General features: G+C 41.8%; 2 protein-coding genes across 4 annotated transcripts; one reads left to right on the top strand and one right to left on the bottom strand.

Moving 5' to 3' along the window:
• Positions 1–104: 104 nt before the first annotated feature.
• RB195_000877 (uncharacterized protein) lies at positions 105–6,569 on the bottom strand (the record flags this gene model as incomplete). 2 transcript variants are annotated; one of them, XM_064197421.1, is made up of 18 exons in its annotated part: positions 105–166; positions 243–429; positions 514–615; positions 1,426–1,635; positions 1,713–1,836; positions 2,047–2,184; positions 2,239–2,402; positions 2,463–2,592; positions 2,662–2,765; positions 3,292–3,396; positions 3,469–3,687; positions 3,834–3,924; positions 4,004–4,095; positions 5,037–5,138; positions 5,802–5,967; positions 6,040–6,193; positions 6,283–6,335; positions 6,553–6,569. In XM_064197421.1, 18 exons carry the CDS (start codon positions 6,567–6,569, stop codon positions 105–107), a joined length of 2,220 nt encoding a protein of 739 aa, XP_064053302.1. The 2 variants fall into 2 exon arrangements, with proteins under 2 accessions (XP_064053302.1, XP_013295552.2); XM_013440098.2 differs by lacking the exons at positions 5,037–5,138; positions 6,283–6,335; positions 6,553–6,569 and having other exon boundaries at positions 6,040–6,185.
• A 4,419-nt stretch (positions 6,570–10,988) lies between these two features.
• RB195_000878 (uncharacterized protein) lies at positions 10,989–17,933 on the top strand (the record flags this gene model as incomplete). 2 transcript variants are annotated; one of them, XM_064197422.1, is made up of 10 exons in its annotated part: positions 10,989–11,050; positions 11,830–11,884; positions 13,567–13,660; positions 13,738–13,811; positions 13,865–13,958; positions 15,137–15,210; positions 15,272–15,374; positions 17,532–17,672; positions 17,735–17,857; positions 17,914–17,933. In XM_064197422.1, the coding sequence occupies 10 exons, from the start codon at positions 10,989–10,991 to the stop codon at positions 17,931–17,933; spliced, it is 840 nt and encodes a 279-aa protein (XP_064053303.1). The 2 variants fall into 2 exon arrangements, with proteins under 2 accessions (XP_064053303.1, XP_064053304.1); XM_064197423.1 differs by lacking the exons at positions 10,989–11,050; positions 13,567–13,660; positions 13,738–13,811 and adding exons at positions 11,950–11,989; positions 12,090–12,184 and having other exon boundaries at positions 11,834–11,884.
• Between the last annotated feature and the right edge of the window lie 42 nt (positions 17,934–17,975).

The raw sequence follows: 17,975 nt of genomic DNA on the forward strand, positions 1-17,975 counted from the left end.
ATCACAGAAATACTGATCACAACAAAGATCGAAGAAAAAAATTAAGAGTGAGATATCTACAAAAAGGCGTAGTTTGAGGAAAGGAACACCAAAACTGCGAACTATTATGAAGAATTGGAGCAAACATCCTCTGGAGGTGGGACGATTGCCTCTTCTTCCACTGATTCTGAAATTGTGAGACATCGCAACTCTAGAACGTGCTCGAAATGATAATCACGAATCACACAAAGGATCTGGCCTACCATTTTCTAACGAAACAGCAGGCGCCTCAATTGTGGGCGTCTCTGATGTCTCTTTAACGTCTCTCTTAACGTTGACAGCAGGCTCAAGTGTGTCCGGTCGAGAACGATCAATTAATTTCGACATTCCTTCTACATCAATGTTGTTCTCAAGCCCACGCAAGTGACAGAAAGTGAGGTCTCGATATATCTAAAGTTGATCAAAAATGCATTGTATTGTTATATTCCAAAATATATCATGTTATTACGTTAACCAAATTAACTTTCAACGAACCTGTGTCCTAATTTTATCATCATCAGAAGTGCCATCCAATCCAGCACCCTTTCTTTTGAATCGTGAAAGACTCGATCCTGTTGCGTCAACGCTGTCAAGCACCTACAATTAATGCATGATTTCGGATGTTTTGGAAACAGTGAAAACGACACGCCTCGGCGATGATGCCGCACCCGAGTCAGGCCATAATGCCAATCATTCGATTAAGTCAACCACATGAAATCCTTCTGGGTGTTCAACAGTACACCCACAGTAACAGCAACGTTTACCAGATAAGTGACAAAATGAGTACGATTACTTTGTGTGCCATATAACAACGACTCTTCGTTACTAATAACGGTTTTAAACGCCGTTCCATAGATGCGTCTTTGACGCTTATTTTGTCGTACGCTCTATCGACGTAAGACATTCAGCTGCTTCAGTTAGCATACCAATATGTTAATTAAAAACATTGCCCACCAAAAAAAGTTCACAAAAATTCTCAATGGCACCAAATAAAACGTGAAGCGTCGAAAAATGTTTGCTTTGATTAAAATTTCAAATCATTCAACATTGTTAATGCGAACAATGCAGATTTGAAGCACGGGCCTCAGTGTCTTGTCATAACGATCAAATCGAACTAATTTTCTAGGGGAAAAATATAGTTGTGGGGAGTGGGGGAGAAACTCAACTGCGCTCTTATTTCTGAAAGCTCTATCTTCCTTTTTCCCCTTAGAACCTTTAACTTGCACGTCATAGATGCTCTAGGACTAATACTGAGGTCTTAAGCCCCCGATTTAGTTATCTACTTCCTGAAATAAGAGCGCGACTGACTGGTCCTCTCAAAAACACCTTAGCGAGGTTTACATCACATTACTGAAACTACTAATTTATCCAATGTGAAAGTCCTCCAAAGTTAAGTAGTGTACCAACCTCACCAGCTTTTGTAGCCAGATGTCCATAGGATAGCACGAGTACTGAGCGGGTAAGTGACGCAGGATTAGGATGATTCTTTTTTACTATCTCACTAACGAAATCATCAAGTTTTGAATGAGCAGTGGTGATGTATGCTGAGTGAGAAGACGGTGATGGTTTCTTTGTCCATCGGTACTGTTTAGGAACATCGGAGACAGCATCAAATTCCTTTAAACAAAACTTCTACTTTGAAAAAAAAAGTACAATTTCAACTGACAAATAAATGAATAAACGTTGAGTTGAACCTTTGACAAGACGGAAGAGATTAAGCTGATGACTTCTTCATCTATTTTAACACACTCAGAATCAGCGAGAATACCGAAACGAGTTAGACATTGGCCAAAAAGGGAAGTGTCGACTCCCATATCCCTGCAATAAAGTATAATAATGAAAGAGAGAACCTCTCAAAGAGCAACAAATTTCGGCGGATAGGATTGAAATTTGCGGAAGCCAGGGTAATGCACAGAATCGTACCCAAATGTAATCAAAAGTTTTGACAAGTATTAATAAGAAGCAGTCAAAATCATCTCAGAGATCAAGCAATGATATTATACTAGCTAAAATGAGGGAACAAAGTACCCAAGCTTAGGCCACAACTGTTCGAGAGCCATGTCGAAGACTTTGGAATGCAGCGTACACAAATCATAGCGAGCAGCCATTAAAGCGCGCCAAGATTCGACACCACCTAATTCAGGATTCTCGTTGGTCTTAGCAGCTCTGCAATACTTCAGAATAACGATGTCATGAATAACCAAAATGCAAAGAGCTTACTCGAGAAGTGCTCTAGCCCAAGAAAGATGTTTTTCCAGTAACCGGAGCGTGAGGTCCCACAACTTATCTGCGATCGGGTAGAGAAAAACATCATCAGCCCATACAGTTTCCACAGTTTTTATTATTGTAGAGGAAATTGTGCAAAACATGCCAATTTCGGACACCTAAATTTGAGCAACAAATTTGGAGGAAATGCAAGTCATGCATGCACTGTTTCAGCTTACTTCATCGTCTTTAACAAATTTCAGAGACTCTGGCGCCATTTCGCTGTCAACTTGACGAATAAGTTTGTGAGTAACCAGTTTGAAGTAAACTACCAGATTAAACTTATCTCGAAGCGCTTTTAACATGTTCCTGTAATTCGGAATGTAAGACAGTAAAGCAAAACAAAGAAAAACAAAATAAAGGTTTAGAAATACATACCTTGAATGCGACTGCGAAGGCCAGCTTTCGATAAAATCCAATGTAGCTGTGAAACAGCGATGAAAGAGCAAAGTATTACTCGGTACCGCTACGGTTCCCATACACTGAAAACTTGTCTTCTAACAAGAACAATGAGCGCAGACACTGCTTGTAGCGATAAAAAAGATGTCGTTTTGACCATAGCGGTGGCCCATAAAAGCCAAGCAGAAGTTCCTAGTGACCTTTATATCATTGATTACGTATTGAATATTTTGAGAATTCTAATTATTCACTATTCTCTTTACTCTGACTCCTGAGACAATCTTTGATCCGCAACTCCGCAAGAAGTAAGGCCTGCTTCTCTTGTACGAATCGCTGTCGTATTGAAAAATGAGCAAAATAATAGTAATTCATGGGAAATGAATCCTATCTTAAAAAGGCTGACCAATCCTTCCATCAAGTCAACACAATAATAAGCCTTTTCTCAGAGCTCGCGAAACAGCATTCATTTCCCAAATAAGCGCAGAGATTCTACTACATGTTTACAATTGAGTGGCTCACAAAATTTTCGATCACAGCATCCCAACATAGCAACAATTCCTCTATAAGTTTTCCTCAGTGAGAACGTTGATTACTATTGACAAACCCCACCTTGTCTACGAAAGTGAGAAGGAAAGTAAGAAGAGTCTGGTCAAGGAATGCTTGTATGGACCCGCTGTACTTCGGTCCGAGTAATTCACTCCAGTTAGCTCGCATCTAAATAAGCATAGCAACGAATGCTTCAAGAAAATCTTCTATTATTATTAAAAATTCTCCAGTCAAACAAACCTTTTTCACCCCAGCAAAAACAGCTTTTAACAATTCGTAATGGTCCTTAGAAGGGCGAACCAGCTTAGGATAAATCAAATCGGAAACCAGGCGGGCAGTCAGTGAATCTGTGCAGTCTGCCAAGGTGAGGAGAGACAAAATATGAGGAAGAGAAGCACAGTCATCACTTGCACTTCGAACACCCTCAGCGCAAAGTACTGTCTCTAACTTCTCCAGCAACTGAAATATGCATGTGTAAAGCGACAAAATCTTAAATATTCACGTACCACTGACAGGATGATTGAGTGATTGCACACTAATCATAGTACATATAAGATCCAGCATGAAGAAAACCATAAAAATGATCCCCAGCTGCACGACCCCACCTTGTTGAACATTTTCCATTCACGACTTTCTTTGTCAAGATCATCCTTATAGGAGCTTGCATCCACCAAACATGACGACACCTTCTCTAACCTAAGCATATTGAATATGTAGAGTAAAGTTGACCCGATGGCGACCACATGAGATCAAGATAGTAGAAGAAAAAACTCACCACAGAGCGCTCATTGTTTCAGGGATATTTTTCATGAGATTGGAAAGACGTTGAAGGGCAGAAAGAAATGAGATACGACGGCGGATTTCAATCTGAATAGGGGAAATTCAACTGAAAGCACGTTAAATGAATAACAAAGTAAAATTTTCGTAAATTCTACATAAGCAGGTGAGGGTGCAACCTTTGAGTTCGGGTTAGAAAATAAACGCTCTGGAAAGGAAATATTTCGTGATACTACATATTAGATGTAAAACCAGAGAATTCTTGCGCAGTTGTAATTTATTAGGACACCTTAAAAAATTAGGCTCCTTTTTGTTTAGGGCGCAACATTTCCTATGTTTCATAGTTCGTGATCATCATTTTTGTCAACTGTGTTACATTTTGCATTCGCTTCACTTGAAGGTTCAGTTTATTTCATTCCCTTAAAATGCTCCTAACCCTGATTATGGCCAAAACCCTTCAAAAAAGCTCAAGGTATAAAAAGCTGCGAAGCAGATCTGCTGACTCCTTTTCGTAGTAACAACCAGAAGCTCCAAGTTGGAGGCTGTCTTTCAAAGTCAAACTAACATAGGGTCGAGTCAAGAGCCCTGAAACATGGTCCAGTTCCATAAGCATTATAATACATTTACTAATGTATCTAGAAGTAGATTAATACTAACGCTTGCACTAAACTCAGATTCGGATAATAGAGGGAAGAGAACAGCATACACCTGTTACTGAGATACAACATTCGCATGGATAGTCTCTTCAAAGGAATACTTAAGTACCATATACAGGAACGCTTGCTAACAAATAAGAACGCTTGTTTTGATGACTGTAATACCTGCTCAGCGACTTTTTCGTTGTTTGAGGTACAATCAAAAGTTACAAGAGGTACAATCAGTGTGCATCAGAATAAACATAACTTCGAGACCTTTCGAGCTTACCATTTCGTCTTGTAGCGAACGAAATGAAAAAATGAAAACGTATAATAAGTGAAACGAAAATGCTTCTTTACAAAAAAACTGAGGAAGATTTTGAAATCTGAGTGTACCTGAGATGTTCGATTCTGGGATAGCTCCACGCAAAAAGATTCAACTCGTTCCGCTGTTTGAACAGCATCAATAGTACTGCTTTCAAATTCTGTCCATATTGTCTGAAGAGTGATATCTCAGGAGTAGGGATGATTTGAGTATGAGAACATCGATAACACTTCATAAACCTGCTAAGATTTGGATGGGAGAGCACTCAACCACTCTTATTTCCGGAGGCTCTGCCTTCCTTTTTTCTCTTCGTAGCTTTAGCCTATAGTCGGGTCAAAACGACATGAAGCACGGGGCAGCTGCGTAAGGCGTTCCGCACAGTTCAGAGTCGCGCGGGCGCTCGGTTTGGCGGCTCTGCAGTTCTGATTTATATTGACTATTCACAACAGTGCGGTCAAGAACCACCAAAACCGCAGAGCCGACAAAACGCGCGGGTCTTAACTCTGCGGGCAGCCCAAGCGGTTGCGCTCGAAACGATGCGGTGGAACGTAGCGGTCAGGATCCAGTGAGGACCCCTGTTCGACCACCGTTCATCGCTGCAGGCCGCGATGGTCCCACCTCGATTCCACCCGTTATCTCCACCGCGTCGCTTCCAGCGCAACCGCTTACGCAATTGCACCGTGCTCCAGGTCATTTTGACTCTACTATACATACATGCCATAGATCCTCTAGGACCAGTGCTTAGGTCTCACAGCCCCAACTGACTTAGTTGTTCACTTCCAGAAATAAAAGCTCGGTTGAGTGCCCCAAACAACTCTTTACTCCAATAAACCTACATTCATATCATTCTCAATCTTGTCAATAGCACTCTGCAGACTAACGAGATTCGACGAAAGGTGGACGAAATCTGCGTAGTCATCATTTATGAGTTCTATCATCGAATGTTGAACACTCTTCAAATACAAACGAAGATCTTGCTGGATCTGTTTCAGGCCAGCACGACTACAAATGGAATTCTTAGTGGTTAACTTGAAAAGTAACAAAACTCAACCAAATAAACTTGAAAGATCTGACCGTCTGGCAAGATTCATAAAACGCTGGACATTGAAATCGGGACGTCCAAAGTGGTTTTTGTTGAAGCACAATTGAGAATCATCCAAAACGAAAGAGCTCGGAGCAAAAATACGTGGAGAAACCGATTCTCCACCACTCGTTGACATTATCTGATCTAGAAGAGCAAGCTAAACAAAGATGAATTCAAAGGGGAAATGAGAAACATAAAGGAAACAAAAAATTAAAATAAAGAAGCAACCTCACCAGATAAGCAGCACTTCTTCGACGCAACCGTAATATGGAGTGGCGATGACGTGCTCCAATCCGAATCCACGTTTCAACGTTGAGCGTATATGAAATGCAAGGATTGAATGTGACCACGAATCATGAACTTTCTAGGGAGAATTGTTCATTAATACAACTGCCTCCTGAAACTATGAAGAAGAAAATATGGCTACTGGTACAATATAGCGCATATTTGCGCCATATTGTACCAGTGGCTGTGGTACCACCGAAACCGGAATCAGTCAGAACCAATTATCTTGCCTCATGTACTCTCTTAAAATGAAATGGTGCTTTATGCTAGCATTGAGGAGGAAGGAGTGCCCACAAGAAATCAGTTAATGAGATGGAGAAGCTGTATAACATCTTGTTTTGCTAAACACTATTCTACTCATGGAATAGTTCGTAGATGAGTGCTTCAATTCTTTCAGATCAGAACTCGCGCCATGAAAGGTATGTGTATACCCGTAAATAAATGAGTCAAATGGATCATGCTGCCATCGTTGGTACCTACACCGGATGTGAATATAAGGAGTGAGCACGATTCTTTCACTTTCACCATTATGGTTCAGGTTCTATGGTTTATCTTATTTTATTTCAGGATCATTTTTCTGTTGTGTTATTGTTTTTTCTCACGTTTTTTCTTTCTTCACATTCACTATTCCTGGTCACATGTGTTCGTGAGTTTTTGCTTTCCTCTGACGTGATATCCCACTTTGACACACTATTCATTGCAGTTCTCCTGATCCTTCATATTTATTCACTTATTCTGTTTGTCAGTTGCTTTTTTATTGTTCATGATGTTATGATACAATAAAAAGTGTGCTCTAAAATATTTCAAAATCACAGCAACACGTAACGTAAGCAACACGTGCAACGAGTATTTAGCAGTAATATTGAGAGAAAGATACTAAGAAAGATGAAGAGGTAACAAAAGATGACAACCAAAACATCATAAACAAAATGAAGTGTGTACAAGTAAGTAACAGCAAGAACAAGTAACAACGTATGCACAACAAACGGCAACTGTTTAGAACTATGAGTGTGAGTAATAGCTAGTAGTAACTGTTGTTAGCACCTACAAGTATATGTGTAACAAATTGTGAAGGACGTAAAATAGTTGATTTAGAGGTACTCTAAGGAGTTTTCAATCCTTATTACAATCATAGAGATGACCAAGGGAGATGATTTCACCGGGTCCAATTCGATGGTCCGCTGAAGAATTGCAAGCCGCCGGCAGAGAATGCCAAAAGTGGATTCGATCGTTCTTCGGGCCTTTGAAGAGAAAGGTAATGAATAAATGAAATAGACAGGTTGGGTATAGACTGTGAGCAAACACCGAATGCTTGGCGTTAAAATCCGTTGGGCTTCTCGAACCATGGTCCTTGGTTAAGATACCCTCTATCAAGCCGGAAGTCTTGCCCAAAACCACCGTCAACGAGGAAATAGAATTGGACGGTCAAACTCCACTGAGTTCCTTCGTTGCAGGAAACAAATGATCGTTTTCTTCAATCCATCTTTACAATTGTTCTTTGGTGCTAGCTCTGTATATCTGAGTTCTATCTCTTTGTCACTAACTTTGACATCTGACTCCCGAAATACCCTGGCGACTAAATTCCTACCAGGAGCACCTACATCAAAGGCCAGGATGTTGCAGTCACAGTTCCATAGCCAGCGGGATGATTGAGTGGAATTTCTTGTAGTTAAAATGGTTGCTTCCACTTCGGGGTTCTGAAGGCAGTGTTACTAATGGTTATTCTTCTGTGATAATGTATTTTAATGATTTCACCTTGGTTGCGATGAATTTGCCATCCACAAATCCCCATGTCCTAGGATAGTCGTATCTCTCCTGTTTTTTTTTGGCGATCTTTTTTCAAAGTCTGCACTATCGGTAGCCGGAAAAAGCTCGTTCGAATGGAACTAAATTTTGAAATTAAATTTCCACTATACACCTTTTCCTAATTGAAAGATACTTTTGAGTATCGGCTCAGCAACTTTATCGACTATCCCAGAAATGATTCTTTCACTACAAGAAAACTCTGCTGTCAGCGAATGGTACGGGGAGCCGTGGCCAAAACATCTCAACAAAGCATTCAGGCTGAACTAAAACCGCGTGAAGTGAACATTCACTGTACCTCATACTATACTGAGACGTGTTTTGGACCGACCGGTGCCCTGGGAGTCAACGGATGAGCTAGTAGAGACGTCATGAATTTGAACAGCTCTTGAATCTCTGCGGAGTGCAGACGCGGGTTCTTCAAAAATGACGTGGGCGAGAAAGAAGATAACTCGTCGAATGTGCGGAAGCGAGTTTGGGAACGGCTCGTTCTTACTCCTAACATTTGATCGCGAATCCTCAACTGCAGCCACTAGCAGCAGATTGAATGTCTGGAGCCTTGCCGAAGCCGGTATTCCGTCCATGGTGTGTAGGGAGCTGAACAACGATCAGCATCGCCGACGGGGCAGCGGCTGTGCGGTTGGCTTTTCAGAGTGTCAATGCAAAACTTCTGCGTGCAAAAGACCATTTGATTGGCGCTGGACAAACAACCCAGTACACCAACCTCCGCAATGAGTGAATGAGCAAGGCTAAAGATGGGCCTATGACAACGAAACGGAAGTAGCAGGTTTGCCACTTCCAGTCACCTTGAACTCCTATTGAATGGTAATAATAACACTTTATCCGATCAGCCGAACCTTATTTCAGCTCTAGTACTTTCAGTTTCCTTATAGTATGGACAAAACTCTCTTCACCTCTCGATAAGTACTCTTTTGTTTCTCTTCGCCTCCCTCTTTGCCACTTTCTGCCACAATCAGCCTTCCCTTAATCCATTGAACGCATCAATGGCGGCCGCTAACTCGTCATTCTGCAGCTTTTCCGATGCGGCGTGACTCGTCGTGCTCTCCACAGTGAGCGTTCAATGATCATCAAAGCGCAGAGGCATCGGAACGCACCGCGTGCGCTCTCTGGAGTTTAGTGGTCATTGAGCGCATGGCTGTGAACGCTCAATAACCATCAAACCGCAGGCCCACCAGTTAAATGAGTCAACAAAAAGTGGTTGGGGCAGAAAGTGGCGAAGAGAAACAGAAGGATGCTTGTAGAAGGGAGAAGAGAGTGTAGTCTACAGTTGACGTGATCCAGAAGTACTAGAAGTGAAACATCGTTTGACTTGTCGAATAGAGTGTTACTATTACCAGGAATTTGAAGTGGCTCAAAGGACAATTCTTTTTTCCTCTATTCTAGCCTCATCCCTTGTCGTGCTCATCTTGTGCAAATGATGGAGAGGAAAAGTAGCGGTAGTGTGGTAGTTGATGTTCTCGGTTGATCGTGCAACGGGAGTGCAAGTGAAACAGTTAGGGGATCAATATATTTTGTACGCAGAAGTTCTGCACTGACACTGACGCCAACCGCACAGCCGCCACCTTCGTCAGCTGATATCCAACACATATTGTAGAGGAGGTGGTCTACCCACAACCGCCTATTGAAGGTATTTAAAGGCATCACCCCACGAATCTGAGGTGGTACGGATTTCAGGTGGAGTATACGTATACGAGATCGTAGATTATGGAGAGGGTGGTGATCTCGTCCATTTCTTCCTGTGTCAGTGGAAACGGACAACACGCTGTTTCTTACGAAGTCCCCAATTGCAGCACGCCGCCCCCGCCTGCGATTCGTCCGAATGGGTTCTCGACGAATCGCAAGGTGAGGGGGGGGGGCAGGGTTGGGCGGAGTGCAAACTTTGCGCATTGCAACATAAGCCGTCATAAGAATCAGCATTCCGGGGTCGTCGGTTTATACTGATGCAGGGAGAAACCACCCCAAATTTCTAGGGTGATGCCTTTAATGTGGATCTTTTCCCGCGCGCATCGGAACCAGCAGCGATCCTCGCCGCGCAGCGAGAGCCGTTGAACCGCGCCGCCCGAGCGGCTATTAACTATGCGGGCAGCCTTAGTGCTTGCCCTTGGAAAAAGGGTGTGCAGCCAAAAAGTAGGGCCTAACACAGTAGTCCAGGTGCAGTTTAGCACTTTATTTACACTCAGGAACAGAAATGTGTTTGTTACTGTCTTCTTGCAGTAAATACAACACTATTCAGAAAGATCATTCAAAATTGGTTTTATTTCCACGTTCATTTGATGCAGTCACATCAACATTGCTCAAGGATCCCATCTAGGTCCCATACTGGAACCTCTAGCTCCGCGCACCGCTTCAAATCGGATTTGCACCGAGTTCCTTGTAGTTCTGACTCGACTACACCTTTACAGTTTACTGAAAATATTGTCCGAAATGTTTCCGAAAAAATTTCTGCTCTGATGAGACGTTTTTATTCATATCGTCCTAGAATAAGGAATGAGCATTTGATGGGTATAAGTTCTATAAATGAGGTCAGCGCAAAGTCTTCCGTAAATATCTCTGCATAGAATGAATACCTGTGTATGCACTATTTCTGAAGACGGATCCAAGGAGGGGGAAAAAAAGAAGAAAAGGCGTGCAGGTACAGACACGAAGTCGTAGATTTATTCGCATCCTACCGCGTTACCACAGATGGACTACCACAAAGATAAGATAGTTTTTTGAAATTTTCATGCACCTGTTTTACAATCCCAATGGTCACTTTATTACTTTTACGCAGCAGCGGGCAAGTGTCTGATTAGTTGTGCCTAATTTCTGATTCTTAAGATCTCAGGGGCTAATGGATATGCTGCTGAGGGAAACGGTACGTGTACAAAAGTGGGATTACAAGGTGCTTTTTAGGTAAACTCGTACAGGTAGGCCCTTTCGCGCCTGTTTTCTGGGCGAATCGGAGAAGGTAGCGTGATAACACTTATACCCGTAATCTACACCCCTAACTGTATCTATTCCTGGAGCGATCCCAACGTCGTCAATTTCGTGGTAAGCTTCTGATGCACAGGAGATAAAAAGGTTCCGTACGCTCGCATAAAAACATTTTCACATTCTTACCAGCAGAGGCAGCCGTTTTATTTTACTATATCACGGACGATTTTTTCATTTCTGGCATTGTTCCACCCGGAGGAAAGCTAGCTGAAGTAGTGAAAAAGAGACTTATTAAAAGAAGAAGCAGAAGCAAATGCTACAGTAATTGCAACAAGTGTTTACGCTAATTATTGATGGTTTTTCGAAACAATCAGTTTTTCTTATGCACGATCTTTTTTTCTACTGTGATTTTCAGCAGTGGAGCAGATAAGTGTGTAATCCAGAATAAATATAAAAATTCAAATTAAAAAAAATGAAACAAAAACATATCATGTAAATCTATGTTGATCTCCGTCGCAGTCGCAGCAACTTCCTACAATAACAATTGTTTTTGGAAATTTTTTCGAAACAGGACCAAAAATCAAGAATTTTTGTATAAATTCGCTCGGAAATTTTGTAGACTGACAGGAAGTTCTTTTCTGATTCCAGTTATACAACGGTTTTAGACGTAACCTCTATTTTTCTGTATTCATCTCATTCTGTAAAAGTTTTTATGGTACAACAATGCATTTCATTACCACTAATCATATTATGTTTAGTGTTATGACGATGTTACGAGCTGGTGCTAAGATTTGGAATGAGATTTTCCACATGGTAAGTGAGACGGTTACTTTGTAAAATAATAAATCATCGCACATAAAATAAAATCCCGATTTCAGTGCGTCTTATCCACGTTTCTCTTCATGGAATCATCATCATGTAAAGTTTAACTGCAGTAAAACATTTTAGAGGATTTTTTTAAAATAAAAGATCCACTTGCGTTTCGTTGTGAATGATCTAACTAGAAAAGCGCTTGTAGTTACGGTACTTACGAGCCCGAGGCTTTGTCCACCGAATGAAGTGTATAAATCATGTGGTGGATGCGAACCAACTTGTTTGACATCCAAGATTCCAGTATGTTTTTCATTTTTTTATTATCATTTCATTTGCAACACTGCTACATACTTCTGTCCCAAAATCCGTCACCGACGAACTAATCCGTTGCAAACCGTCGGAATTGTTAGGAATGGGCAAAATTAAGTCCTGAAAATACTATTTGAAAGCAAACGAGCTGCTAATTTCCAATATGCTTCAACAATTTAGTTTTGACAAATGTTTGGCCTGAAAATGGCAACGTTTCTCCAACTCTCGTTAATTATTTCCACACCTCCGCAATCTTGCCATTGGCATATCCGTCGGATACATCTCCGTGGAAGGAAGCGTTGTTTGTAGAATTTGCGCTAATTTCTCAAAATTAAACGAGATGTTCATCATATTCGTAATCAGAGGGTTATTTAGAAAAGTTTGGTGTCCCGCATCATATGTGGGTTCGAAATTTCCATTGTCTCTGGAGATTGACGAAAGTGCTGCGTTGAAAGTGAATAAAAGGGCATACATTCCCAGCTGTGGAAAATCTGTTCGTAAATTTAGTAAAATGTAGTTGGAGGAACGAGAGAGAAGTAAACAACTACATAAATCAGTCGGGGCCCAAGGACCTAAACATTAGTTTTAGAGGATCTATGACATGTAAGCCGAAGCTACTGAGAGAAAAAGTAAGATGAAGCTTCTCCAGGAAAAAGAGCACTGTTGAGTCACTTCCCCTCCCTCCACTCCCCTCCCCAAACCACCTTTTCCTCCGGAAATTTCCCAAGTGAACAATTTATTCTTGGCAATAGTTCCCTTCGTATGTTCCTAGCTTTAAATGTCTGTTTTTTTTTCAATGTAAAACCTTGCTCTATTTCGTTATTTGTTCCAATCCTTAAGCAGGTGTCAGCGACCTACGATGAACGCTGAACTCTCGCGATTCGATACTTACCTAGGACTATCTTTTCTTTACAAGTTGTGGGCTAAATGGATGGATTGCTAGATGGATTTTTATTGGATGATAAATGGTCGTGGTTTTTGAGTGACCAAATTTGAGGAAATTTCGACTGTCTTCACAAAAACTAGATTTTTGCAGCATCTGTGAACTATTTTCGCACCTGAAATAGCCGGTTCTACTCGCTAAAAGACTTCTACTTTTGGCGATTGCGCGTCACGGAGACATAATTATATTTGGATAAAACGCACCATGACTAAAGTTCCAAAAAAGTCAGAAATTGGATAGAATTTTAGATCAAAAATCATTTTATTGTATAGGTCCGGCGTTGACAATTTCCCAATCAGATAGCAGAAGTTTGTTGCTGCTGAGTCCGAGTACATCATTGACTTAGAGTCGAACTGATATATAATTAACTTATTTTAATTCAACGGAAATCAGCGATACTCTTCGACATCTTCAGAGCTAGCCATTCCAGGTGGCTTGTACAGACGTATGCCGACAGGGATGTCAATGTATACCGGGGTTTCTGCGAAATTCTGACGGGAAGTGTGTAGAAAATTGCAATGGAGGTAATATTGAGTATTTAAAAAATAAATTGTAAAAAATTGCTGCAATGTAAGTGCTCTGGGAAGTACTATGGATTTAGATTCAGATTGTCCACCTAATCAACAGTATGTCACTTGTGGAGGTTGCGAACCAACATGTGATGTCCCAAAACCGGTAACGTTGACGAGGAACTCAGATTCGTTGGAATTGAAAAGAAACTCTTACAGGAAGCATGTTTGGCTGTTTGTATTGTCGGCTGCCAGTGTTTGCCTGGATTCCTACGTGACTCAGATGGAAACTGCGTGTCTACCTGTCCAGGAAGTGATACATTTAATATATGTATAATATCTTCAGGTCATCCGACAAAAAACTATTGCGTAGTGAAAAATCGAAATATTACTAGTCTGAGCTGCGAAGTAGAGGGTTGTCCAAGATACATTCGGGTCAGAACGGCCCGACAGTGACTTTTGGTGCAACTACACAAGCGGTTCGAATTCGAGTGAACGTGGTTTTGAAACATTGAGGCCCAAGTTCCAGTTTACCTCCTGCTAGTAGGGGGCGGGGGGAGTGAAGCAGGGTCCCATTGCGTCATTTCGACAGCAACCGCTTACTTAATTGCATTACAATCACATCACATCCGAGGTTGTTTTGAACCGACTGCATCTTCGTCGGTAATCATGTACATCGTTCGAGAAGTGCTTTGACGGTCTCCGTTTTTTTTTTCTTCCTACGTCACTTCTTGCTGAAGTAGTGCTTCTTTCCTTGGCTTACGCATCCTAAATCACAAAACTGAGAACGGATGAACAAGTGGGCATCCGCTTTCTTATTTGAAGTGAGCCTGTAGTCTATCGACTCCTCTCGAAATATCACCTCCCTTTACACAAAATTTCTTCCCTCAACACTGTACCAGGATCATTGCTTACAGTTGACATCGAACGTGTTCAACTGGACATACGCTACGCATCTCCAGGGGAGTTAATTACTGGGCTCCGAAAGGCTTATCGAATTAACGCCATAAATTTGGCTAGTGCTTTAGATGCGTAGAGTCTTGGTGTCTCCGTCGCGAATGCGTCCGGTTAAACTCTTTTGGCGGTAACTTTATATAGTAGGGAATGAAACAAGGTGCAGTTGAGTATGTGGGTGAGCCCGAAGAGGCGCGGTGGACATTATTAGTTAGGATCGAGTGAGAACCCTTGCTAGCACCATTCTTAGCTGCAATACGTTTTCGTTCCCAACTCGATCCCAACAGCTACCCTCCTCCTCGCCGCTTCGAGCGCAGCCGCTTACGCAACTGCACCCTCCGTCATATCGTCATTTTGACCCTACTTTATCTGCATTATGGGATCCTGTACGAATGTCGCAAACGTCTCCGTTGCTGAATAAAATCTGTAGTGAACGTGAACACTCTAGAGCTTCAGCTATTTTCTCTGATACCTTTGAAGAAATTCTTGCGATTCCATATACCCTAACAGAATTTTGACAAGGAACAGGAATTTTAGAACCGTGTGGTGAGAATGAGGAACTAAAAAAACAGGCTTCCACATGTGAACCAACCTGCGCGGATAGAAATCCGGTACGAAAAACAAAGCTACTTTGTCAAACTTCTTCATTGTTGCTATACTTCAACTTGTCAGATTTGCAACAAAATGGCGGTGTTGAATGTATGCCGCTGTAAAGATGGTTATATTCGTGATGTTACTGGTGGACGTTGCATTCCTGTCGAGAAATGTCCTACAGGTATAGTTGTCTTTTCATTCGAAGAAGGTGTCTAGTTAATGCATTGGTTAATAACACAGATTAATTATTAGATTAATTTCAAATAATTCTTCGGGAAGAAGATCACTTCCGATGTTGCTCAGTGCAGGAATCTCTCAATCCATGGCACATATAGTCGGGTCAAAACGACATGACGCACGGTGCAGTTGCGCAAGCGGCTGCGCCATCTTTCCACGACAGCTACCAGAGGCCAATAAGTATAGTCAGATCAAGCACGACTGTCACGACTGTCACGACATGAAACACGTAAGCGGGTGCGTTAGAAGCGGCGCGATGGAAATAGCGGTTGGAGTGGAGGTGGGATCATCGCTGCAACAACTGCAGGAGTGAACGGTGGCAGTAGAGGTCCTCAGTCCATCCTAACCGCTACGTCATACCGCACCGCTTCGAGTGCAACCGCTTACGCAACTGCAACGTGTTTCGTGTCGTTTTGACTCTTCTACACATAACGTTGATTCTCATCCGCTTCTACTCTTCCCATGTGAAATAGGAATGTGTGGAACTATGACTCTAAACTGTGGTCGCGCACAGCTTTTACTATGCAGGAGGCGGTTCTCCCTACCAACTCCTCTAAACTACATCTATAGCAGGCATGTATCTCTAGAGCTGCATCTCATGCATCTCTAGAGCTTCAATGTTCTACCGCAGTTATCTTAAGATTTTTTGACAAGTGAAACGACCGTCCTGGATTTGAGGATCATTTTCAGAACTAATGAAGGAGCACTTCGTTTTTCAGGCAGTGGTTTTAGTTTTTTTTAACTTGCAGGAAAGCGTTTGTTTTTGATGTTGGGTTCTCTCTAACGTAAGTCAGGTTCTAGAAGTATTTCTTATGAATGGGAGTGAAAATGTGAAGAACAATCCGATAAATTGGTGGGTTCAGTCTATCCAACGAGGCAAATGTTTACACTTGTAGAATTCACGTTATGAAACAGCGGAAAGCGGATCTCATTACTTGTTTTGGTGTACGAAGTTGAGCCATGTAACGAGTAGCTTCGCCACCTATCCAGTTCTAATACATTTGGTTTTGTTCCTGTTTTTTTTTTTTGGTTCCTCTTTGGTGTTCTAAAGATGCAAGCAGTTATCTCGTCGGATAAAATGTTCGTTTGAGCGCACCAGAAGTCTTTGATTACTTAATTTGTAGGAAATGTTTAGTATTTTTGTTATCATCCAATGAATTCATGTCTTGAGAGCTACCTAATAATGAAAACAACTAAACATCGAAAATTTCTCTTAGCGCTCCCTTTAATAATGTAGTGCGCCCATTCTAACTCCTTGTATATAATATGAAATCTGTTCTATGACGATTTGTAAGTAGTTCTATACGATTATGTCTAGTTCAACCATGCCTGGATTGAACAATACCTTACGTTACCCTTTTACGCGCAAGATTTGGCCGTACCTTAATTACCTTGACGTTAAAGGAGGCTGAATTTCAACATGATTATTGCGGCAGGTAGTGTTAACCCAGCCTTTCATCCCTTCGCAAGCGATGAATCGGAACCAAACTTAGCTGGGAGAATAAAAGACTTACTTGGCACATCGGCTACCTCCCGCAAGTCATTCTACGCTACTCTCATAAATCTCAAACGTTTCTGAATCGAAGCTGAACCTATAGGCACAACTCCATGAACACTGATAGACAATTTTATCTTCTATCTCTTAAAGGCATCACCCCACGAATCTGGAGTGGTACGGATTCCCGGTGGAGTATTCGTATACGGGGTCGTAGATTATGGGGAGGAGGGTGATTCCGTTCATTTCTTCCTAATTGCCGTAGAAAACATCCCGGAAGATACGGCTTCGAGCGTTCCGGCGCACTACTTTCTACAAGAAGTTCGATTGGAGCGCGCCAGCCCTGTGCGGCAGCGCATCTTCCGGGTCGTTTTTTTACGGCAATTAGGAAGAAATGGACGGAATCACCCACCTCTCCATAATTTACTATCCCGTGTACAAATACTCCACCTGAAATCTGTACCACATCAGATTCGTGGGGTGATGCCTTTAAAAGAGCGGAAGTGTGACTGCGAATTTTGTCCTTTTTCTATTCAGAACCACATAAGATACATACAAAGAATCCACGATTCCACGAATTAAAAGAAAACACTTCTACTCGTTCAGGGTGTCAAGTGGACACATGCCTGACGATTAAGTGCCCACCGGGTACGAAATGTGAACAGAACACAATATTCTGCATTCGAGCGCCGTGTCCTCAGCCACCTCCACAATGTGTCCCGATAACCACTGTTCAGCCAACTACAGGTACGACATGAGCTCTCTTTAAAACTGTTTGCGTCAACTTTTGATATTTCACGATTATTCAGTGATACCACCTACTTCTTGTGAAAAGATAAAGTGCAAACCAGGCGAGTTCTGCTCCGTTCTTTTCCCTCTCTGTCAGCCTGATGGACCATGTCCTCCACCAATCGCTAGATGCTATCCCAGAGGTAAAATTTTCAGTGAAGCTAATTTATGTGGGAACTTTTAGGAGTCGTTTTTTCAGGAGGACCTGAACCTGTATGACGTGGCTCTCGGAGAACAAGTTTATGTTGTTGCTTTTTCCCT

Source organism: Necator americanus, chromosome IV, assembly GCF_031761385.1.
Source record: "Necator americanus strain Aroian chromosome IV, whole genome shotgun sequence".
NCBI classification, from domain to species: domain Eukaryota; kingdom Metazoa; phylum Nematoda; class Chromadorea; order Rhabditida; family Ancylostomatidae; genus Necator; species Necator americanus.